Source organism: Odocoileus virginianus, chromosome 32 (genome assembly GCF_023699985.2).
Source record: "Odocoileus virginianus isolate 20LAN1187 ecotype Illinois chromosome 32, Ovbor_1.2, whole genome shotgun sequence".
NCBI lineage: Eukaryota > Metazoa > Chordata > Mammalia > Artiodactyla > Cervidae > Odocoileus > Odocoileus virginianus.
In genome coordinates this window covers 1-24406 of record NC_069705.1, presented here as the reverse complement: position 1 = coordinate 24406, position 24406 = coordinate 1, and the positions used below count along the sequence as shown (strand labels likewise).

The 24406-nt window shown below is 38.1% G+C and overlaps 1 protein-coding gene across 1 annotated transcript; it reads left to right on the top strand.

The window, feature by feature from the left end:
* The first annotated feature begins 698 nt into the window (after window positions 1-698).
* On the top strand, window positions 699-17647 carry LOC110126566 (A disintegrin and metallopeptidase domain 3-like). Its single transcript, XM_070460178.1, has 4 exons — window positions 699-848; window positions 1333-1415; window positions 7768-7823; window positions 17407-17647. The coding sequence occupies exons 1-4, from the start codon at window positions 791-793 to the stop codon at window positions 17630-17632; spliced, it is 423 nt and encodes a 140-aa protein (XP_070316279.1). The 5' UTR covers window positions 699-790; the 3' UTR covers window positions 17633-17647.
* Window positions 17648-24406: the final 6759 nt, after the last annotated feature.

Sequence of the window (24406 nt, the reverse complement as noted above, 5' to 3'; positions counted from 1 at the left end):
ACTAGTGCTACCTGAGAAGCCCAAACTTCCTTTAAAAATGTATAACTGCTAACTCTCTAGAAGGTGTATGCAACTCTTTTTGAGAATAAAGTGCAACCCTTGCCAGTTTCACATTGCAGGGGTGTTTTTCTTAAGGGCTTTGTAGCCATCTATTTCAATCATGGGCTTCCAAGTTGGTTCAGTGGTAAAGAATCCGTCTGCCAATGCAGGAGACCTGGGCTCCATCCCTGGGTCCCATAAAATGCTCTGGACTAGGAAATGGCAATCCACTCCAGTATTCTTGCCAGGGAAATACATGGACAGAGCAGCATAGGCTATAGTCCACAAGTCCGATAAGAGTTCGAGGGAACTCAGAGACCAAATAAAATCCTGCCTCAGACCACACTTCACCTGCCTTCGAGCCTCAAGAGGCCAAAACCTCTCCCACTCTTACCCCTAAACCTCCCCTCGCCACTCTAGCCCCACCCCTCGCCACTCTAGCCCCTCCCCTCCTCTCTGCCGTCCAGCCCCACCCCTCTCCAGTCCCTTACTCCAGCCCCGCCCCTCCTCTCCTGCCCCACCCCTCTCCAGTCCCATCCTCCAGCCCCGCCCCTCTTCTCCGCCCTCTAGCCCCGCCCCTCTCCAGCCCCACCCTCCAGCCCTGCCTCTCCTCTCTGCCCTCTAGCTCCGCCCCTCAGCCCCAGCCCAGCCCCGCCCCTCCCAGACCGCGCGCCCAATCCCCGTCATGCTTGGCGAACAGCGCGAGCTACGTCCAGTCAACCGCCTTCCCTGAGGCGATGCCGGTCACGCAATGTTATCTCTCCTCCTAATCCTCACAGGGCTGGGCCGGCTGGCCTCAGCGGGCCATCGTAAGTGAGGACCCTGCCGGATAGGAGGGGAGCCCATCGTCGCAGTGTCCCTTGGCGTGGGGGTGGAGGGGTTGCCCTCCTGGCCCCAGAAGCCCAGGCCAGGCTGGGGGAGCCCGGGCGGGTCTGGTCGGAGTCCTGCCCAGTTTCAGACTTCTTTTCAGATTTCTGCCAGGCCCGCTGGTCGGAGGTATAGTTGTCCTTCACTCCCAGATGGGGACACAGGTCTTCTAGGGAGACGGGGTGGGGGTGGGGGTAGGGGGAGGATCCTGGATGGGGTCCAGGGGACATCTTCTTAAAACACAGTATGATATTTTGGGGTGTGTGGGTGGGGGTGTGTGTGGGGGTGTGTGTGTGCGCGTGCACGTGCGCGGGTGCGCGCGCACTGGGGCTTGGAAGATCCACACCTGATGTGATAGGAGAGGACAAGTAAGAAAGGATGCGGTCATGCCCTGGGGGATGCTCACTCTTGTTTTCCTTACTGCAGACTCTGAAACATCACTTCTACAAATTACAGTGCCACGGAAGACTGAGACAAACACCAAAGATGGCAGTATTTCAGAAACACATGTAATTAACAAATCACTTTAAAATAAAAGAGTGTTTTATTTTTACTGGAGTGCAAGACCCAAATCGATGCATGCCTTCATGACATTTTGTGTTCTAAAGATTGTGTTCAAGAGACGTTTTGTCTGAGGAGAGCAAGTGCTTTCTTTTCATTTCTCAAGTAAATATAAACCTTATGAAATAGTTTTGAAATACAGATTCAAAGAGAAGAAATGCCTTGAATTCGTATCACACAAAAAGGAGTCTATGGTCTACTAAATTTTCTATGTAAATCTCATATGTAAATGAGGCCATACAAATATTTAACTTGTAGCATGATTTTAAGATAACAGTATATAAATATCTTCATGCCTATATTTAACATATATGTGTATATGTATATCTTTGCAAAAATAAAAGTAATATTATTTTTTATATAACATGATAAAGTGTATCCCTTATGTACATTGTAAAATGAAATCTAGGCAGTGAAGAGACTTGTTAAGAAAGTGAATGGCTATCTCACTTTCTAAAGGCAGTAAATTTGAAGGAAGTTTTAGAGACATGCATACACACACATAAAATTTTAATGAGTGTGTATGAGAATTGTAGTTGGCTTTTCCTTTTATGGGTAGAGTTAGGAGTTAATTTTATGATAATTACTAACAGCCCTGTCATTATTTTCCTTAACTATAGAGTATCTTATATGTAACATCATAAAATGTCTCAAACTTTAGATGGTTAAATAGTTTCATTTCTTTTTTTCCTTGGGGTTGGTCTTGATCCCTGTCTCTTGTACAGTGTCACGAACCTCAAGGCATTCTGTCTTTCAAATCTAGTCCCTTAAATCTATTTCTCACTTCCACTGTGTAATCATAAGGGATTTGATTTAGGTCATACCTGAATGGTCTAGTGGTTTCCCCCACTTTCTTCAATTTAAGTCTGAATTTGTAAATAAGCATGATCTGAGCCACAGTCAGCTCACAGTCTTCTTTTTGCTGACGGTATAGAGCTTCTGTATCTTTGGCTGCAAAGAATATAATCAATCTGATTTTGGTGTTGGCCATCTGCTGATGTCCATGTGTAGAGTCTTATCTTGTGTTGTTGGAAGAGGGTGTTTGCTATGACCAGTGCGTTCTCTTGGCAAAACTCTATTAGCCTTTGCCTGCTTCATTCTGTACTTGAAGGCCAAATCTGCCTGTTACTTCAGGTGTTTCTTGACTTCCTACTTTTGCATTCCAGTCCCCTATAATGAAAAGGACATCTTTTTTGGGTGTTAGTTTTAAAAGGTCTTGTAGGTCTTCATAGAACCAGTCAACTTCAGCTCTTCAGCATCACTGGTCGGGGCATTGACTTGGATAACCATGATATTGCTGATATTGTTTGCTGTGGAAATGAACAGAGATCACTATGTCATTTTTGAGAATGCATCCAAGTACTGCATTTGGACTCTTTTGTTGACTATGATGGCTACTCCATTTCTTGTAAGGGATTCCTGCCTACAGAAGGAGATATAATGGGCTTCTGAGTTAAATTCACCCATTCCAGTCCATTTTGGTTTGCTGATTCCTAGAATGTTGACATTCACTCTTGCCATCTCATGTTTGACACTTCCAATTTGCCTTTATTCATGGACCTAACATTCCAGGTTCCTATGCAACATTGCACTTTACAGCATCAGACCTTCCTTCCGTCACCAGTCACATCCACAACAGGATGTTGTTTTTGCTTTAGCTCCATCCCTTCATTCTTTCTGAAAAAGAAATGCAGAAAGGCAAAATGGCTAAGAAAGCCCTACAAATAGCTGTGAAAATAAGAGAAGTGAAAAGCAAAGGAGAAAAGGAAAGATATAAGCATCTTAATGCAGAGTTGCAGAGAATAGGAAGGAGACATAAGTCTTCCCCAATGATCAATGCAAAGAAATAGAGGAAAACAATAGGATGGGAAAGACTAGAGATCTCTTCAAGAAAATTAGAGACACAAAGAATATTTCATGCAAAGATGGGCTCAATGAAGGACAGAAATTGTATGGACATAACAGAAGCAGAAGATATTAACAAGAGGTGGCAAGAATACACAGAAGAACTGTACAAAAATGATCTTCACGACCCAGATAATCACAGTGGTGTGATCACTCACCTAGAGCCAGGCATTCATTAATGTGAAGTCAAGTGGGCCTTAGGAAGCATCACTACGTACAAAGCTAGTGGGGGTGATGGAATTCCAGTTGAGCTATTTCAAATCCTGAAAGATGATGCTGTGAAAGTGCCGCACTCAACATGTCAGCAAATTTGGAAAATTCTGCGATGGCCACAGCACTGGAAAAGGTCAGTTTTCACTCAAATCCCAAAGAAAGGCAATGCCACAGATGCTCAAGCTACTGCACAATTGCACTCATCTCACACGCTAGTAGAGCAATGCTCAAAATTCTCCAAGCAAGGTTTCAGCAATACATGAACCATGAATTTCCAGATGTTCAAGCTGCTTTCTATTGGATCATCGAAAAAGGAAGAGTTCCAGAAAAATATATACTTCTGCTTTATTGACTATGCCAAAGGTTTTGACTGTGTGGATCACAATAAACTGTGAAAAATTCTGAAAGAGATGGGAATACCAGAGCACCTGACTTGTCTCTTGAGAAATCTGTATGCAGGCCAAGAAGCAACAGTTAGAACTGGACATGTAACAACGGACTGGTTCCAAATAGAAAAAGGAGTATGTCAAGGCTATATATTTTCACCCTGCTTATTTAACTCATATGTGGAGTACATCATGAGAAACACTGGACTGGAAGAAGCACAAGCTGGAATCAAGATTGCCAGGAGAAATATCAATAACCTCAGATATGCAGATGACACCACCCTTATGGCAGAAAGTGAAGAAGAACTAAAAAGCCTCTTGATACAAGTGAAAGAGGAGAGTGAAAAAGTTGGCTTAAAGCTCAACATTCAGATAACTAAGACCATGGCATCTGGTTCCATCACTTCATGGCAAATAGATAGGGAAACAGTGGAAACAGTGGTTGGCTTTGTTTTTTGGGCTCCAAAATCACTGTAGATGGTGATTGCAGCCATGAAATTAAAAGACACTCCTTGGAAGAAAAGTTATGACCAACCTAAACAACATATTAAAAAGCATAGACATTACTTTGTCAATAAAGGTTCTTCTAGTCAAGGCTATAGTTTTTCCAGGAGTCACGTATGGATGTGAGAATTGGACTATAAAGAAAGCTGAGTGCAGAAGAATTGATGCTTTTGAACTATGGTGTTGGATAAGACTCTTGAGAGTCCCTTGGACTGCAAAGAAATCCAACCAGTCCATCCTAAAGGAGATCAGTCCTGGGTGTTCATTGGAAGGACTAATGTTGAAGCTGAAACTCCAGTATTTTGGCCACCTGATTTGAAGAGCAGACTCATTGGAAAATTATCCCACCTGATGCTGGGAATAATTGAGGGAGGGAGGAGAAGGGGACAACAGAAGATGAGATGATGGATGGCATCACCAACTCAATGGAAATGGTTTTGGGTGAACTCTGGGAGTTTGTGATGGACAGGGAGGCCTGGTATGAGGTTCATGGAGTCTCAAAGAGGCAGACACGACTGAGTCACTGAACTGAAAATAGTTTCATAAACCTTCCTGAATAGTCATCTCAATAGAATCAAGAGTCAAGCCACTATAAAAAGTTGTTGATAAATAATGCAAATGTCTACCAAAATAGTTGCATTTTATTTGACTCTTGTTCACAAAGATAGCTTATTGACCTGAGGTCTCCTCTTCAGTCTCTTCAGTCTTCTTATCTTTGCTCTAGTGAACATCCCCAGTGAATGCTTCATGTCTAACAGGTGTTTTTTAGCTAAGCCTTAACAAGAGATTGCACATGTGTATATCAACTGTGAATCATTTTGATTAGTTGTCAGTCTTTTTCTGGTTTTACTTCTCTTTTAATAAGAACAACTTTGGATAGGACACTTTGTTTTCCAGAAGGCAAAAATGTTAATGTAAAGACACAGGGATGGGGTAGGAATCCAGTTACAACCCCAGTACCATGATCTGAGAGGAATGTACTCAAAATTTTGTTAAATGAAAAACTGTTAGACACTGGGGCAGGTTTTATAGACTGAGTGGTTTAGTTCTGACTGGCTCACTTTGTGGCACCAAGAAACACCAGTGACTATGTATTTATAAAAGCTATTATATCCCCCAAAATGATCATCGGGAGGCACTGAAATGTTGAGGAGAGTATAATGAAAAAGTATAGTGAAAATGCTTCCAAAAGAAAGCATGAAACTCCATGATAATAGCAGGAAAAAGAGATCATTTGGTACACATACATGCACACACACACACACACACACACACACACACACACACAATATTATGAGATAAACATCCTTTGCTTTAAAATATTCATTTCTCAAGGAACATATAATGCTTCTAAATTTCTATGAATTTAATACAATGTCATCAGCATGTATAGCATGAAAACTGATGGCACAGCAGAGAGAAATTTTCAAATGCATTTCCATAGAGAGACCTTTAAATTTTTTCGCAAATGTTGATTGACCAATGTTAAAATTTTTCATGTGGGGAAGGGACATTTGAGCAAGAAAAGTAAGCATTTTATTGAAGAATAAAGTGACCCCAATGAAGTTTTCCCCTTTTTGCTCTTTGTTTAGACACACTAGACTCTATGGATATCACATATGAAGGTTTTATATACAGATAAAAGCTATGTTGCAGCAAGAAAAAGAGAATTCAAGTAAGTATCAGGAATCCAGGAAGCTTCCCCATGAGTTAGCTCCATGTGAGCCTGTGCTCTGGGAATACGTTGAGACTCTGGCTTTAAAATCAGAAGATTTATGGGAGTAATCTTGGCTTTGGGAGAACTCCTTACAAAGCTTTCAGTGATCTCTTAAGTAACCAAGCTGGCCTTGGTTGTGTTAGGGAAACACAACAGAAGCTAACAGAAGCTAACCTTGCCCGGGTGGTGGGGGTGGGTGGGTTGTACTGTAGACTGCATTAATTTTAAGTCTCAATGCCCTTGTTTTAACCAAGAGTCAGAAACACCCAAACTTGTCACTATCTACAGAAACAGAACTTTTCTAATCAAGCTGCACGTATGCTCGGTCTCTATTGTAAATAATGCTTCTGAAGAATACTTCTTATACTTTTCAAGAATATATGTCATTTAATGAAATTAGCACAGCAAGGAGAATAAATAAATAAATGAGAAACATATAGGGACAGTATAGCACTCATTTTCTGGGAACAGTACAGTGAGGTTAAAAGTTAACAAAAAGACTGAGAAATGTATTTGAAAATTTAAAAATATATTACATGGTTCATGGGTTGATGGAGAGATCATAAACTGTAATCAATATTAAATAATAAACAATGAATGAGAATGAAAAAAATTGCAAAGAAAAACGTGTATCATGCTCTCAAGTTTATATAATAGCATAATATACTCCTATCCACAAATAAATGACAGAAAATTGTTGGAAATTTAAAAATAGAAAAATATATATAACCTTAAAATTCTTAAAGATTCTCCTTAAAGGAAGAGGTAGAATTAACGAAAAAATAAATAAACTGAAGTAGCTCAGATTCCCAATGTCAAAACTTGATTTCTGAGAAGCAGGTAAAACAGAACATTTGGTGAGAGATGTACTGTTAGAAGTGAGACTCACACAAATGCGGACTGGTCAATAGAATCTGAATTCCAGATATCATCCTTTAGTAGAAGAACTGCCTTTTAGCTTTCTGAATGGTGCCTTTAGGTGAACATCAGATTTTAGTTTAATTTTGTTTTATCTTAGAAGGGAACTTGCTTGGTATTCTTTAATTTTCCTTTTATTTTCTCTGGAAACTGTAAAGTAAGGAACAATCAGAAAACTCAAATTTCTTCAAAGTTTACTCAACATTTCTAAATGTAATCATTTTAAGTGAAAATTGGTTTATGAGACTTTAATGCTAATAACTAATGCTCTCATTTTGCAGTAGATTTATAATCCTAGAGTTTATGTAACTTGGATTATGGTTAATTCTGTCATATGTTCCAAGATTGAAAAAAGATTACTTTAATAATACATCTCTGTAGAAGTGGAGATATAGTTTGTTTTTGTTAATTTTAGTCTCTTAGACATTTCTGACTGTTTGGAGACTCCATGGACTGTGGCCTGCCGGTTCCTCTGTCCATGTGATTTCGCAGACAAGAAGACTGGAGTTGGTTGCCATTTCCTTCTCCAGTATATATAATTTTGATACATGATATCATCCCTTTTTATATGAAAGAGTACATATTTTTTAAAATTAGGACTTTTTCAGAGATTTGAAATACCTAATAATTACTTTCTCTCTGAATCCTTTGCCATAGGTCACCTATTCCATCCAAATTGCCAAGAAAACATACACTCTCCCACTTGAAAAACAGTAAGTGGACATTCTTTTCATAGAGTTGTTTTTAGTTTCTTAAGTTTTTAATGGCTTCCTATAACTGAGTCTACATTAAAGCCTAAACATTCAAAGGCATGAGTATTTTATTTAACATGTCTTCTCGTTAATTCATGTCAGATTAGACTTTTGAGTCATTATCATTAGATTTTAAGTCTAATATTCAGATTCAATGATAATGATATAAATATTGGAGCATATGAAATACATGAACATCATTTTATGTAACGCCTTACTTTTAATTACATTACAATTATAAATGAGCTAATGCTATCTGCCCATAATTCAGTCTGTTTGTTTCATGTCATTTTACATAATTATGTGACTTCATGCATTTTGTTTGATGTTACACTCTCAGTTTGTCTCATTTTGCTATAGTATATACTTTTAATGTCTTCATATTTCTGCTTTCATTCTGTGAGGAAACCAACATCAATAACCTGTGTGTATCACTCCATGACTTTCTAACCTAAATTTCATCTTTACCTGAAATAAAACATACAGAAACCTACCTAAAAAACGATTTCTTTGCTCAAATGCACATTGTCTTCTGCAAGTGTCTTATTTAATAGCAGCATATATTTCCTTTCTCTGTATGTATATTTCCACTCATTTTTAGTAGTGAGAATGCATGGTATATAGTATTGATGGGTAATGAGGTTATTTCCAGGGATTGTCACTATAGACTCTGACAAGAAGCATCCTCATCCATGTATTTTTATATCATATAGATTTTGGTACATAACAGATGGTATAAATTAATGGACTTCTGGATCAAGAAGGATGAATGCTAAAAATAGTCATAACAATAATAATAATAATGACAAGAACAACAGTAACTGACATTTACTGTGCAAGTACTGTTTTCCAAGTGCATTTCTAACAATCTGCATGTTGCTGAGTCATGTATGACCCTTTGGTACCTCATGGACTGCAACATGCTAGGCTCTCCTGTCCTCCATTAACTCCCAGAGTTTGCTCAAATTCATGTCCACTGATGCAGTGATGCTATCTAACCATCTCATCTTCCACCACCCTCATCTCTGTTTGCCTTCAATCTTTCCCAGCATCAGTGTCTTTCCAATGAGCAGATTCTTCACACCAGCTGGCCAAAGTTTTGGAGCTTCAGGTTCAGCATCAGTCCTTCCATTGATTATTCAGGTTTGATTGCCTTTAGGATAAAGGTTTGATATTTGCAGTCTTTCTTTGCAGTCCACAGGACTCTCAAGTGTCTTCTCCAGAACCACCAATTCAAAGGCATCAATTCCTCAGCACTCAGCCTTCTTATGGGCCTATTCTCAAATCTGCACATGACTACTGGAAAAACCATGACTTTGACTATACGGACCTTTGTTGGTGAAGCGGTATCTCTGCTTTCTAGTACACTGTCTATGTTTGTCATAGCTTTACTTTGAAGAAGCAAGTGTCTTCTAATTTCATGGCTGCAGGCACTGTCTTCAGTGATTATGGAGACCAAGAAAATAAAATCTGTCATTGCTTTTGCTTTTTCCACATCTATTTGCTATGAAGTGAGGGGACCAGAAGCTATGATCATAGTTTTTTGAATGTTGAATTTTAAGCAGCTTTTTCACTCTCCTCTTTCACTCTCATCAAGAGGCCCTTTAGTTCCTCTTCAGTTTCTGCCATTAGAATGGTATCATCAGCACATCTCAGGTTGTTGATATTTCTCCAACAATTTTCATTCCAGCTTGTGCTTCATCCAGCCCATCATTCCACATGATGCCCTCTGCTTATTGGTTTAATAAGCAGGGTGACAATATACAACCTCTTACTCCTTTCCCTATTTGCACCAGTCAGTTATTCCATGTCTGATTCTGACTGTTGCTTCTTGACCCACATATAGGTTACTCAGAAGAGAGGTAAGGTGGTCTGGTACAAGCATTTCTTTGAGAATTTTCCACAATTTGTTGTGATCCATAGTCAAAGGCTTTAGCATAGTCAGTGAAGGAGAAGTAGATGTTTTTCTGTTTCTCCCTTTCTTTCTTCATGATCCAATGAATGTTGGAAATTTGATCTCTGGCTCCTCTAGTTCTTCTGAACCCAGCTTGTACATCTGGAATTACATGGTTCATGTACTTCTGAAGTCTAACTTGAAGGATTTTGAGCATAACCTTGTTAGCATGTAAAATTAGCACAATGGTAAGGTCATTTAAGCATTCTTTGGCATTGCCCTTTTTTGAGGTTAAAATGAAAACTGACATTTTCCACTCCTGTGGCCACTGCTGGGTTTTCCAAATTTGCTGATTTACTGAGTGCAGCACTCTAACAGCATCATCTCTTAGGATTTTGAATAATTCAGCTGGAATTCCATTACTTCCATTAACTTTTTTCATAACAGTGCTCCCTAAGGCCCACTTGATCTCACATTCCAGCATGTCTGGCTCTAGGTGAGTGACTACACCATCGTGGCTTTTTGCATCATTAAAATCTTTCTGGTATAGTTCCTTTGCATATTCTTGCCACCTCTTCTTAATATCTTTTGCTTCAGTTAGATCTTCAGTGTCTCTGTCCTTTATCAGGCCCATCTTTACTTGAAATATTCCCTTCTTATGTCCAGTTTTCTTGAAGAGATCTTTAGTCTTTCCCTTTCTATTATTTTTCTCTGTTTTGTTTTGTTTTGGTTTTCATTGCTCAAGAAATCTTTCTCATCTCTCCTTGCTATTCTCTGGAACTCTGCATTCTGTTGAGTATATCTTTCCCTTTCTCCCTTGCCTTTCACTTCTCTTCTTTCCCCAGCTATTTTTAGCACCTCCTCAGACAACCACTTTGCCTTCTTGCATTTCTTCCTCTTTGGGATGGTTTTGGTCATTGCCTCCTCAACAGTGTTACAAACTTCCATCCATAGTTCTTCAGGCACTCTTCTACCAGGTCTAATCCCTTAAATCTATTTGTCACTTCTACTGTATAATGATAAGGGATTTGATTTAGATCATACCTGAATGGCCTAGTGGTTTTCATTGCTGTCTTCAACTTTAGCCTGAATTTTGCAATAAGGAGCTCATGATCTGTGCCACAGTCAGCTCCAGGTTTTGTTTTTACTGACTGTATACAGCTTCTCCATCTTTGGCAACAAAGAACATAATCAATCTGATTTCAGTATTGACCATCTATTGATGTCCATGTGTAGACTGGTCCGCTGGGTTGTTTGGAAAGGGTGTTTGCTATGACCAGTGTGTTCTCTTGACAAGACTCTGTTAGCCTTTGCCAGCTTTCATTTTGTACTTCAAGGCCAAACTTCTCTGTTATTCCAAGTTTCTCTTGACTTCCTTCTTTTGCCTTCTAATCCCCTATGATGAAAAGGACATATTTTTTTTATCTTAGTTCTAGAAGGTGTCCTAGGTCTTCATAGAATCAGTCAACTTCACCGTCTTTAACATCAGCCATTGGGGCGTAGACTTGGGTTACTGTGCTGTTGAATGGTTTGCCTTAGAAACACACAGATCATTTTGTCATTTTTGAGATTGACCCAATTACTGCATTTTGAACTCTTTGGATGACTATGAGGGCTACTCCATTTCTTCTAAGGGATTCTTACCCAAAAGAGTAGATATAATGGTCATCTGAATTAAATACGCCCTTTCCCATCCATTTTAGTTCACTCATTCCTAAGATGTTGATGTTCAATCTTACCATCTCTTGCTTGTCCACTTCCAGTTTACCTTGATTCATGGACCTAACATTCCAGGTTCCTATGCAATATTGTTCTTTACAGTACTGGACTTTGACCACCAGACACATCCACAACTTAGCTTTGTTCCTGCTTTGGCCAAACTGCTTCTTTTGTACTGTAGTTATTATTAATTGCCCTCCACTCTTCCTGGGTAGCATATTGGATACCTTCAACCTGAAGGCTCATCTTCCAGTGTCATATCTTTTTGCCTTTTTCATATGATCTGTGAAGTTTTCCAGGCAAGAATACTGGAGTAGATTGCCATTTCCTTCTCCAGTATACTACATTTTGTCAGAATTCTTCACTGTGACTTATAAACCAATAAGGCATATACAGCCATCAAATCAATATATCTCATAGATTATTTATCCTTCCTTATTTACAGCAAGAAAGCTCTTTAGTTGACATCCCTGGACATGACTTCCCAGCCCTCAGTGTAGGTGTTGGATTATAAATAAGAAGATTCTTAAGTGTTATATACTGCCAGTTTCTTTTTTTCTTCAAAACCTTTATAACCAATTTTTATGACAAGAAATTAAAGGATATTTATTTTCTACATTCTCAACCACATGTGTATGTTTACTCATCTTTGTTAATTAGTGGATAACAAATGCTATTTTATTGTTGCTTTATTATGCAGTTCTCTGGTTATTAATAACATGTAGTGTCTTTCCAAGTTTAAATGTACAGTTCTCATTGACTTGCTTTCCTTAAAATTTTAGGGTAATTAGTTTTTATTCATTCAGTTAAATTCAGTTCAGTTGCTCAGTCGTGTCCTACTCTTTGAGATCCCATAGACAGCAGCACTCCAGGCCTCCCAGTCCATCACCAACTCCCAGAGTTTCTCCAAACTCATGTCCATTGAGTCAGTGATGTCATCCAACCATCTCATCCTCTGTCATCGTCTTCTTCTGCCTTCAATCTTTCCCAGCATCAGGGTCTTTTCTAATGAGTCAGCCCTTTGCATCAGGCGGCCAAAGTATTATCTTTTATTCATTAGTTTTGAGTTATTTATATTCTATGTATGGCTTTATCTTTCTGTTTTTCCACTTTTTGCTCCATCATTAATTTGTGAGAAGTTTTGTTTTCTGTGGCTATTACCACTTTCTCTCTTCTGTAGTTGTGAAAATAGCATGTTGAATATTGATGTTTTCTTCCTATGTTTTGGAGATTTATTGCTATAAAAAAGAGGTTTCAAATAAACCTTATATTCATATTGTTTCTCATAGGTTCTCATGTTCTTCTCTTGTGTCTCTCAGATCCTAAAGTGATACCATAACATCCTATATGTTTAAAAATTCTCTTTCCATTTGAGATGTAAATCCACTGCTTTCAGTTTCTTTATCAATCCTATTTGCATTTTCCTACTTTTTTTTTTTTATTGTAGTGGTGTTTGCCATACATTGACATGAATCAGCCATGGATTTACATGTGTTCTGCATCCCAATCCCTCCTCATGCCTCCCTCTCCATCCCATCCTTCTGGGTCTTCCCAGTGCACCAGCCCTAAGCACTTGTCTCATGTGTTCAACCTGGGCTGGTAATCTGTTTCACCCTTGATAGTATACTTGTTTCAATGCTGTTCTCTCTGAACATCCCACCCTCACCTTCTCCCACAGAGTCTAAAATTCTGTTCTGTACATCTGTGTCTCTTTTTCTGTTTTGCATATAGGGTTATCATTACTATCTTTCTAAATTCCATATATATGTGTTAGTATACTATATTGGTGTTTATCTTTCTGGCTTACTTCACTCTGTATAATGGGCTGCAATTTCATCCATCTCATTAGAACTGATCCAAATGAATTCCTTTTAATGGCTGAGTAATATTCCATAGTGTATATGTACCACAGCTTTCTTATCCATTCGTCTGCTGATGGGCATCTAGGTTGCTTCCATGTCCTGGCTATTATAAACACTGCTGTGATGAACACTGGGGTACATGTGTCTCTTTCAGGTCTGGTTTCCTTGGTGTGTATGCCCAGGAGTGGGATTGCTGGGTCATATGGCAGTTCTATTTCCAGTTTTTTAAGGAATCTCCACACTGTTCTCCATAGTGGCTGTATTACTTTGCATTCCCATCAACAGTGTAAGAGGTTTCCCTTTTCTCCACACCCTCTCCAGCATTTATTGCTTGTAGATTTTTGGATAGCAGTCATCCTGACTGGCATGTAATGGTACCTCATTGAGGTTTTGATTTGCATTTCTCTGATAATGAGTGATGTTGAGCATCATTCATGTGTTTGTTAGCCATCTGTATGTCTTCTTTGGAGAAATGTCTGTTTAGATCTTTGGCCCATTTTTTTTTTTTTTTTTTTGATTGGGTCGTTTATTTTTCTGGAATTGAGCTGCAGGAGTTGCTTTGCATATTTTTGAGATTAATCCTTTGTCTGTTGCTTCATTTGCTATTATTTTCTCCCATTCTGAAGGCTGTCTTTTCACCATGCTTATAGTTTCCTTTGTTGTACAAAAGCTTTTAAGTTTCATTAAGTCCCATTTGTTTATTTTTGCTTTTATTTCCAATATTCTGGGAGGTGGGTCATAGAGGATCCTGCTGTGATTTATGTCAGAGAGTGTTTTGCCTATGTTCTCCTCTAGGAGTTTTATAGTTTCTGGTCTTAGATTTATATCTCTAATCCATTTTGAGTTTATTTTTCTGTATGATGTTAGAAAGTGTTCTAGTTTCATTCTTTCACAAGTGGTTGACCAGTTTTCCCAGCACTTCTTGTTAAAGAGGTTGTCTTTTTTCCCTTGTATATTCTTGCCTCCTTTGTCGAAGATAAGGTGTCCGTAGGTACATGGATTTATCTCTGGGGTTTCTATTTTGTTCCATTGATCTGTATTTCTGTCTTTGTGTCAGTACCATGCTCTCTGGATGACTGTAGCTTTGTAGTATAGTCTGAAGTCAGGCAGGTTGATTCCTCCAGTTCCATTCTTCTTCCTCAAAATTGCTTTGGCTATTTGAGGTTTTTTGTATTTCCATACAAATTGTGAAAGTATTTGTTCTAGTTCTGTGAAGAATACTGTTGGTAGCTTGATAGGGATTGCATTGAATCTATAGATTGCTTTGGGTAATATACTCATTTTCACAATATTGATTCTTCCAATCCATGAACACGATATATTCCTCCATCTATTTGTGTCCTCTTTGATTTCTTTCATCAGTGTTTTATAGTTTTCTATGTATAGTTCTTTTGTTTCTTTAGGTAGATATACTCCTTTCCTACTTTTTTGAAGCATTTTTTTTTTAATTGCAGTTTTCTGCTGACTCAGGTATTATTTGGTTAGAATATTTTCTAGGTGGATTAGTTAGATTATTTTCTTCAGAAGGAATGTGCAAATAGCATGCGTCCCTAATCTCACATCTGTGGATGTCTTTTTGTTCTCATAATTGAATAATATTTTGGCAATGTGTAGAATTTGTGAGTCATATTTCTTTTCTATAAATTTTTGTAATTTGGTACAGTCTATTTTAAGTTTTCCAGTGTGTTTTCTTTGTATGGGTGAGTGTGAGTTTCTGTGTATATGTTTGTATATTACATTAATACTCCCTGAAATATTCAAAGTCCCTTAATGTTTTTGTTTTTTTTTAATTTTCAGTCCATATACCTTAATTTCTTCCATGGGGAATCTATGCTTTCATCCTGCATCTTATTTCTCTGTGTTCTATACCATATTCTATAATTATGATCAAATCTTTATTTCTGATGTGCATTCTGCCAGCATTTTTCCTCTTTATTGGCTAGACCTTTAATTATGTTTACAGTAAGCAAATTTTCTTGGATACATTTATTTGATTCCTTAATATTAACTGTCTGCCAATGCAGGAGACAGAAGAGATGTGGATTTGATTCCTGAATCAGGACTATACCCTGGAGGAAGGCTTGGCAGCCCACTCAAGTATTGTTGCTTTCAAAATCTCATGGACAAAGGAGACTGGTGGGCCATAGTCCATAGAGTCACAAAGAGTTGAACACAACTGAAGGGACACAGCACTCACATGTCGTGTGTTTTAGTTTCATAGTATCTTTTATTTTTTTCCTCTCCAAATGGTCTCTTTGGAATGCTTATTAATTTTTCTTGAACTTAAGATTGTTTTTGTCCATCAGTGCTACTTCATTAGAAGCTAGCTTTTGACTTTTGCCTTTGATTTGCTTTTCACTGATTTTCTTTCAGTGCTTACTTGTATTTCGCTGATGTGCTTAGTTGCTCTGTCATGTCCGACTCTTTGCAACCCCATAGGCTGTAACCCAGAAAGCTCCTCTGTCCATGGGATTCTCCAGGCAAGAATACTGGAGTGGGTTGCCATTCCCTCCTCCAGGGGTGCTTCCCAACCCAAGGATCGAACCCTAGAATGCCAAGTCTCAGGCAGAGCATGTGTTAATTTCTTCCTTCCTGCCACCTACATCACATGGTTCTGAACAAAGGCACTTCAGTTTACAGTCAGGCAGAGGGACGCGATTCTCTGAGGCAGGCCATTCGATTATAGTAACAAAAGCAATGAAAAGCAAGTCAAAGAAACAGTTCCAACGTGGAGTCAGAATTGGCTTCTCTGCAACAGTCTGCAGGTTCCCTCGGTGGCGCTGCGTACAAGCATCATGCACAGGGCCTTGCTTTTTCTCCTGACACCTCAGAAGTGGTAGTCACTTTGTGGCCTTCTTGTGTCTTATTTGTTCATACTTACCCAGACTGCTCATGCAGGCAGTTATTTTTAGTCCCTTATAGTTCTTTTATCACTTGTTACTCAAGGAGACATTTCCAGGTCAAGTACTCCAGTAAAGAATTCAGGTCCCACCCTATCTCATCCCTACAATAAGTATGTTAGATTGTTCCAAGATAATCAACATCCACCTTGTAAGAAGATTATAGCTCCATACTCCATTTATATCACATTTATGTATAGAAATAACATATGATATTTGAGCCAAAGAGTAGAATCCTTCTTCTAAACAAAGACTTTGAGATGTATTGTGCGGTTCTACACTTTTTCTCCTACTGCTTCAAGAGAAGCAGTTTCCATAAAGGGACCATGTCTTTTCCTAAGTTCCAGAAAGAAGGCATTGTGGTGTTGAATCTACAGTAACCTTGTAAACAACATTTGTTTTAATTTTAAAGCACTGGGAATTTGGAGGTTGTGTTTTAGCCTAGGATAAGTTATGAAAAATTTAATGATATAAGCATGAATTTTTTGTTATTTATCAACCCATGGCTGCTTATTCTTATTAACAAAGCATTTATGCCATGAGATGTATAGATGGTTGAATCTATAAAAACTTTGCTTTGGGTATTGGAAGTCCCGGATTTTATCAGACATCAGTCTGTGTCATTACAGTGCCCACACCTGTATCTGGTCATTCTGGTTCTTGTTTTCTCTCATATACATAATATACTATCAGAAAGAAAGGTAGACGATGGGGAGATGAACCCACTTCAGTTCAGTTCAGTCCCTCAGTCTTGTCTGACTCTTTGCGACCCCATGGACTGCAGCATGCCAGGCCTCCCTGTCCATCATCAACTCCCAGAACTTACTGAAACTCATGCCATCCAACCATCTTATCCTCTGTCACTCCCTTCTCCTCCTGCCTTCGATCTTTCCCAGCATCAGAGTCTTCTCCAGTGAATCCATTCTTTGCATCAGGTGGCCAAAGTATTGGAGCTTCAGCTTCAGCATCAGTCCTTCCAGTGAATATTCAGGACTGATTTCCTTTAGGATTGACTGGTTTGATCTTCTTGCAGTCTAAGGAACCCATTTAATTTGTGCATATTTAAGCTTATAAAGTGGAAAGTAAAGTTTTCTTAAATTTCATAACTCTGAAAGTTACTTTTATTCATGCTGTTATTGAAACAAAGTTTATTATTTTGGTTGAATTAGGTCATTTTTAGACTCTAATTTCCTGGTGTATTCACACAACAAATCGGGGATGTTATATCCAGATTCTTCATTTATAAAGGTAAGTTTTACTTTATGTTTTGTAGATTTTTATGCTTTTGTGGTAAAGGCATCATTGGTGGGAAGAATGAGCCTCCCTTATGCTCAGCCAGATTGTTGGGCAAGCAGATTGATTACAGACCGAAACATAATGTGGCTGTTGCTATGAAAACGTGTTGAATAGAATGAGCATTTTAGAATTTGAGACTCAGGAATCACTTTATTGAAAAGGTCATTTACATTCTCTGTAAGTAGTTGTAGGAATTTGAGAGGAGAAAGAAGTGGGAAAAGGAACTCAGAAGCCTCTCAATACAGGGTGAAGTTTTCATGAAAGTGTCATAGGAACTAGGCAGTGGAGGGAACAGTGGAAACTGCTTCACAGAAAGAGCACAGAAAAATAAAGCTGCAATAGCATATTGAGTACTAAATCCTAATATGTTTACATGAAAACCACAGGAATTTGAATTATATCCCCCAATGCAGATAAGAGTCAAAAGATGTTTAAAAGAATATGCAGAAGTTAGCTTTAGTCTAAGATATGTATTTTGCCAGAAGATATGAATGAGAGTGTTTGTTCAAATTCTGTTGCTGTGCTACAATTCAGAGAGAATGATATTTAAAATATGGTAACTGGTACAACATTTTTCTTTCTCACCATCTACAAGTAGAAAGTAGGACAGAATTCATGAGACACTTAGTTTGAGACATTTGACAATTAAAAGACAAATCAGGGATTCTTCCTCTGACAGAAAGGGAGCACAGAGGGTGAGTCTCACATTGAACTTGGTCCTCTGACTAGGAATAATGTCTTAACTATAGTTCAAGAGTTGAATCAAGTAGGACTTCTTACGAGTTTGGATTTTTCTGAATTGTAGGGATAACATATTCAGTCATCCACCACTAAGGATAATGTTAGATATAGATTTTTGGGGGTTTTTTTGTTTTTGTTTTTTTTAAATATGGTCGATACAAAGTTAAGGGAATTCACTGTTCCTAGATTGGTAAGAATCTGTTTGTTTTTCTGCCCCATGATGGGGAATGTAATTAATTATATAAGATGTCTTTTCTGTATTAGTTGATATGATCATATGATGTTGAGATAGTGTATTGCTTTGACTGATTTTCAAATCTTGATACAGTACCTAGAAAATATCTTTCATACATAGAAAAATCTAAACTTGGTCTTGTTGTATGAATTTTTTATTCATGCCTGCATTTGATTTGCTAACAATTTCTTGAGAATTTTGGGGGTCAAATTACATGAAAAACATTGGTCTATGATTTTCTTTTTTGTAGTGACTTTGTCCAACTTTTAGATTAGAGTAATACAGGCGTCATTAAACACATCAAAAAGGAATGCATTCTCTTTTTTTTCAGGAGGACATTGTATAAAATACTTACTAATTCTTAAGATGCTTTGTAAAATTCTACAGTGAAATCCCTGGGCTTTGGGATTTTGCATGTGCGTGTGTTGGGAGCTATTAAATTAGCAATTCAATTTATTTAATAGTTATAAGCTATTTTATTTATCTGTTTTTTGGATTGCTCTGGTGGGTTGTAGTTTTTTAAGTAATTGGTCTGTTTCATCTCAGTGGCATTTCTGCATGGAATTTTGTAATAGTCTTTATTATTCTTTTAATGATTTACAGGAGCTTTAGTGACGAGCTGGTTCATTTCAGACATTGATGATATGTGACTCCTCTTTTCTTAACTGTTAGTCTTACTAGATATTTTTCAATTTATTGCACATATCAAAGAACTTACTGTTTCTTGCTTTGATTTTTTCACTGTTATCTTATTTTCAATGTCACAGCATTTTGCTGTATTTCTTTTCTCCCTGATACCTTGCTTCAGGTTTATTTTGCTCTTCTTCTAATATGTTGAGGACAAAATTTAATAGGTGACCGTTCATCTGGAAAAGATTGAAGGAAAGAGGAGAAGGCTTAATGTCGTTTGAATCAGGAAATGTGATACCTCAGCCTTATCAAGGTTATTTGCCTATTCTTTTTTTTTTTTTTTTTGTGGCTACATAAGAATTTCCGGATCATTTTTTCTGGTTCTGTGAAAAATGCCATTAGATATTGTATAGGAATCACACTGAATTTGTAGATTGCTTTAGGTGGTATGGGTATTATAACCATAAGAATTCCTCCAATCCATGACCACTGGGTCTCTTTCCATTGTGTCATTATTTCTTTCATCAGTGTACTATAAGTTGAGTACAGGTCTTTCTCTTCCTTGGTTTAATTTAATCAAAAATATTTTATTCTTTTGGATGCTATTGTAAGTGGAATTGTTTTGTCAATTTCTCTTTCTGACATTTTGTTAGTTTGTAGAAACAGATGATTTTTGTATGTTAACTTTATACTCTGTAACATTGCTCAATTTACTAATATATTTCTTCTTTAACCTATGTAGGTATTGCATTTACTACTTGAATTTTTTTCATTAATTTTTATTAGTTGGAGGCTAATTACTTTACAATATTATAGTGGTTTTTGCCGTACACTGACATGAATCAGCCATGGATTTACATGTGTTCCCCGTCCTGAACCCCCTTCCCACCTCCCTCATTATCCCATCCCTCTGGGTCATTCCAGTGCACCAGCCCCGAGAACTTGTCTCCTGCATCTGACCTGGACTGGTGATCTGTTTCACACTTGATAATATACATGTTTCAATGCTGTTCTCTCTAAACATCCCACCTTCTCCTCTCATAGCGTCCAAAAGTCTGTTCTATAATCCGTGTCCCTTTTTCTGTCTTGCATATAGGGTTATTGTTACCATCTTTCTAAATTTCATGTGTATGCATTAGTATACTGTATTGGTGTTTATCTTTCTGGCTAACTTCACTCTGTATAATAGGCTCCAGTTTCATCCATCTCATTAGAACTGATTCAAATGAATTCTTTTTAATGGCTGAGTAATATTCCATTTTCTATATATACCACAGCTTCCTTATCCATTCATCTGCTGTTGGACATCTAGTTTGCTTTCATGCCCTGGATATTATAAACACTGCTGTGATGAACATTGGGGTACACGTGTCTCTTTCAGTTCTGTTTTCCTCGGTGTGTATGCCCAGGAGTGGGATTGCTGGGTCATATGGCAGTTCTATTTCCAGTTTTTTAAAGAATCTCCACACTGTTCTCCAGAGTGGCTGTATTACTTTGCATTCCCACCAACAGTGTAAGAGGGTTCCCTTTTCTCCACACCCTCTCCAGCATTTATTGCTTGTGGACTTTTGGATAGCAGCCATTGTGACTAGTATGTAATGGTAACTCATTGAGGTTTTGATTTGCATTTCGCTGATAATGAGTGATGTTGAGCATCTATTCATGTGTTTGTTAGCCATCTGTGTGTCTTCTTTGGAGAAATGTCTGTTTAGATCTTTGGCCCATTTTTTGATTGGGTCATTTATTTTTCTGGAATTGAGCTGCAGGAGCTGCTTGTATATTTTTGAGATTAATCTTTTGTCTGTTCTTCGTTTGCTATTATTTTCTCCCAGTCTGAGGGCTGTCTTTTCATCGTGCTTATAGTTTCCTTTGTTGTACAAAAGCTTTTAAGTTTCATTAAGTACCATTTGTTTATTTTTGCTTTTATTTCCAATATTCTGGGAGGTGGGTCATAGAGGATCCTGCTGTGATTTTTGTAGGAGAATGTTTTGTCTATGTTCTTCTCTAGGAGTTTTATAGTTTCTGGTCTTAGATTTATATCTCTAATCCATTTTGAGTTTATTTTTCTGTATGATGTTAGAAAGTGTTCTAGTTTCATTCTTTTACAACTGGTTGACCAGTTTTCCCAGCACCACTTGTTAAAGAGGTCGTCTTTTTTCTCTTGCATATTCTTGCCTCCTTTGTTGAAAATAAGGTGTCCGTAGGTATGTGGATTTATCTCTGGGGTTTCTATTCTGTTCCATTGATCTATATTTCTGTCTTTGTGCCAGTACCATGCTCTCTGGATGACTGTGGCTTTGTAGTAGAGCCTGAAGTCAGGCAGATTGATTCCTCCAGTTCCATTCTTCTTTCTCAAGATTGCTTTGGCTATTCAAGGTTTTTTGTATTTCCATACAAATTTTGAAATTAATTGTTCTAGTTCTGTGAATACCGTTGGTAGCTTGATAGGGATCGCATTGAATCTATAGATTGCTTTAGGTAGTATACTCATTTTCACAATATTGATTCTTCCGATCCATGAACACAGTATATTTCTCCATCTATTTGCGTCCTCTTTGATTTCTTTCATCAGGGTTTTATAGTTTTCTATGTATAGGTCTTTTGTTTCTTTAGGTAGATATACTCCTAATTATTTTATTCTTTTTGTTGCAATGGTGAATGGTATTGTTTCCTTAATTTCTCTTTCTGTTTTCTCATTGTTAGTGTATAGGAATGCAAGGGATTTCTGTGTGTTATATTGTATCCTGCAACTTTATTATATTCATTGATTAGCTCTAATAATTTTCTGGTAGAGTCTTTAGGGTTTTCTATGTAGAGGATCATGTCATCTGCAAACAGTGAGAGTTTTACTTCTTATATTACCCGAATTTTGAATGTAGAACCTCCTTTGCATATCTGGAATAAATCCCACTTGGTTTTGGTTTACAATTTTTAAATTTATTGTTGACTTTTATTTCCTAATATGTTGTTGAGAATTTTTGCATATATGCTCATGAGAGATTTTAATGTGTAGCTTTTTTTTTTAAGTGTCATTGGTTGTTTTAGTTTTAGTATAGTATTGGCCCACATAGCATGAGTTAGAAGTATTTGTTCTGTTTCTATATTTTGAAGGAATGTGTAGAGATTTGATAAGGTTTACTCAAGTGTTTGGCAGAATTCAACAGTGACAACATCTGGGCCTGCCTGCTGCTTTGTGATTTGGCAGGTGATCAATTTTATTCAACTTCTTTAATAGAATCAGATGTATTCAGATTGTCTATTTCCTCTTACATGAGGTTTGAGAAATGGCGTGTTTCAAATAGTTGGACCATTTTATCCAGGATTTCAAATTGGTGGACATAGAGTTGTTTATCTCATTCCTTTATTATTCTTTTAGTGTACATGAGGCTATAGTTAAGATACTTCTTTTATAATACTGATATCAGTAATTAGTATCATCTCTCTTAGCATGCCTGGCAAGAGGCTTATCAATTCTAAATATTTCTTTTCTGTCACTTACTTTGGATTTAATTTGCTTTTCTTTCTTCTAGTTTCCAAGTGGAAGCTTTAATTACTATCCCATAACTCCTGTAAGATTTGATCAGTTTTTACTGTCTTCCTTTGCTCCTTTGATCTGTTGGAGTTGAACTGAGTCTTTCTTCTGTCTGATGTAATCTGCTGCTGAAGACTTCTAGTGAATTTTTTCAGTTCAGTTATTATTCTAGAGCTTCCCTGGTGGCTTAGTGGTAAAGAACCTGCCTGCCAATGCAGGAGACGGGTTCAATCTATGAGCTAAGAAAAATCCCCTGCAGAAGGAAATGGCAATCCACTGCAGTATTCTCATCTGGAAAGTCCCACGGGCAGAAGAGTCAGGTGGGCTACAGTCCTTGGGGTGGCAAAAGAGTGGGACACGACTCGGCCGCTAAACAACAGCAGCAATTATTCTACAGCTCCATGATTTCTGTTTGATACTTTTAATGTTTTATCTGTTTTTTTTTTTTTCAAACTCTCACTTGCTTCATGCATTGTTCTCCTAACCTCAATGATCTTCTTTATGGGAACCTCTTTATTTTGAAATTTTTATTAGGTTCATTAATTTTATTTCACTAGTGTCAATTTCAGCCTGTATCTTGTTCCTTTGTTTGAAATATCATTTCTTTATTCCTCATTTTACTTAACACTCTACTTTGGTGTCTGCTCATTAGACAAAGCAGTCCCCTCACAGAGTCTTCATGAGTGGCCATGTACAGAAGGACACCCCCACAAATCAGCCCACCCAGTGACGTGGGGGTCCTCTACCAGCTGTTTCTCTCTTCAGGAAGAAGCAGACCTCTGTGGGGTTTTCTGCTCTGTCTCTGCTGGTCAGAAGGGATGATCACTGTTCTCTGTCATCCCAAGTTAGTGCCTCTGTTCTCCCTCAGACTGTACTGAGGCATCGGTGCTGCAAGATTGGAGAGACAAATGCTGGTTCTTGGGTCAGTATTGGTGAAGTGGGAACACTGCATTCAATCAGTCAACTATTGTCTCCTGCAGTGGAGGCAGAGAGGTGGGACTTTTCTTCTTCTCACTCTGTGATGAGTGTGGACAAGCAGGGAAGGGAGGCAATGGTGTCAAGTAACCCAAGCCACCATCTCCATTGTGCTTTGGGTGACTAGACTGCCCAGGTTTGGTGACACTGCTCCTTGGGTATTCTCCTCGGAAACTCTGGGGCACTGCTTGCTTGCACAACACCCTCTGCTGCCCTGGGTCACTCTGGAAGCTAGATCATCTCTTTTCTAACCTAAAGGTAGTACTCTGGGGCAGAGTCTCTGCTGAACAGTCATCCCGAATCTCCCTACTGGCTTTGGTGCATCTGATGTTGCATTCACTGAAAGATGTGAATGAGCCAGTCAGTTATTTCATGGTCTCTTACAGATGGAATTGGTGCATCAATTGCTACTCACTTGGTGTATTTGTTGGAGGATGGCAGGTCCAGGGATTTCTAAACCACCATCTTTTGACCAGTATTACACCTTTATTTCTTTGAATGTTTTTTCTACTCTGCATTCTTTCTGGTTCTCCTTAGTGGATTCTGACATATATCTTAAACTTTTGGTAATGTTCCATGTGTTCTTGAAACTCTATTCATTTTCTTAGTTAATTTTCCTGTGACTTGTATATCGAGTAAATTTTACTCGTCTGTCTCAAGTTCATTGATTCCGTCCCTTGTCATCTGCACTCTACGTTTTGTGCCTACCCAGTTTGGGTTGTTTTCTTTTTGTTTTTATTATTATATTATTTGGTTCTAA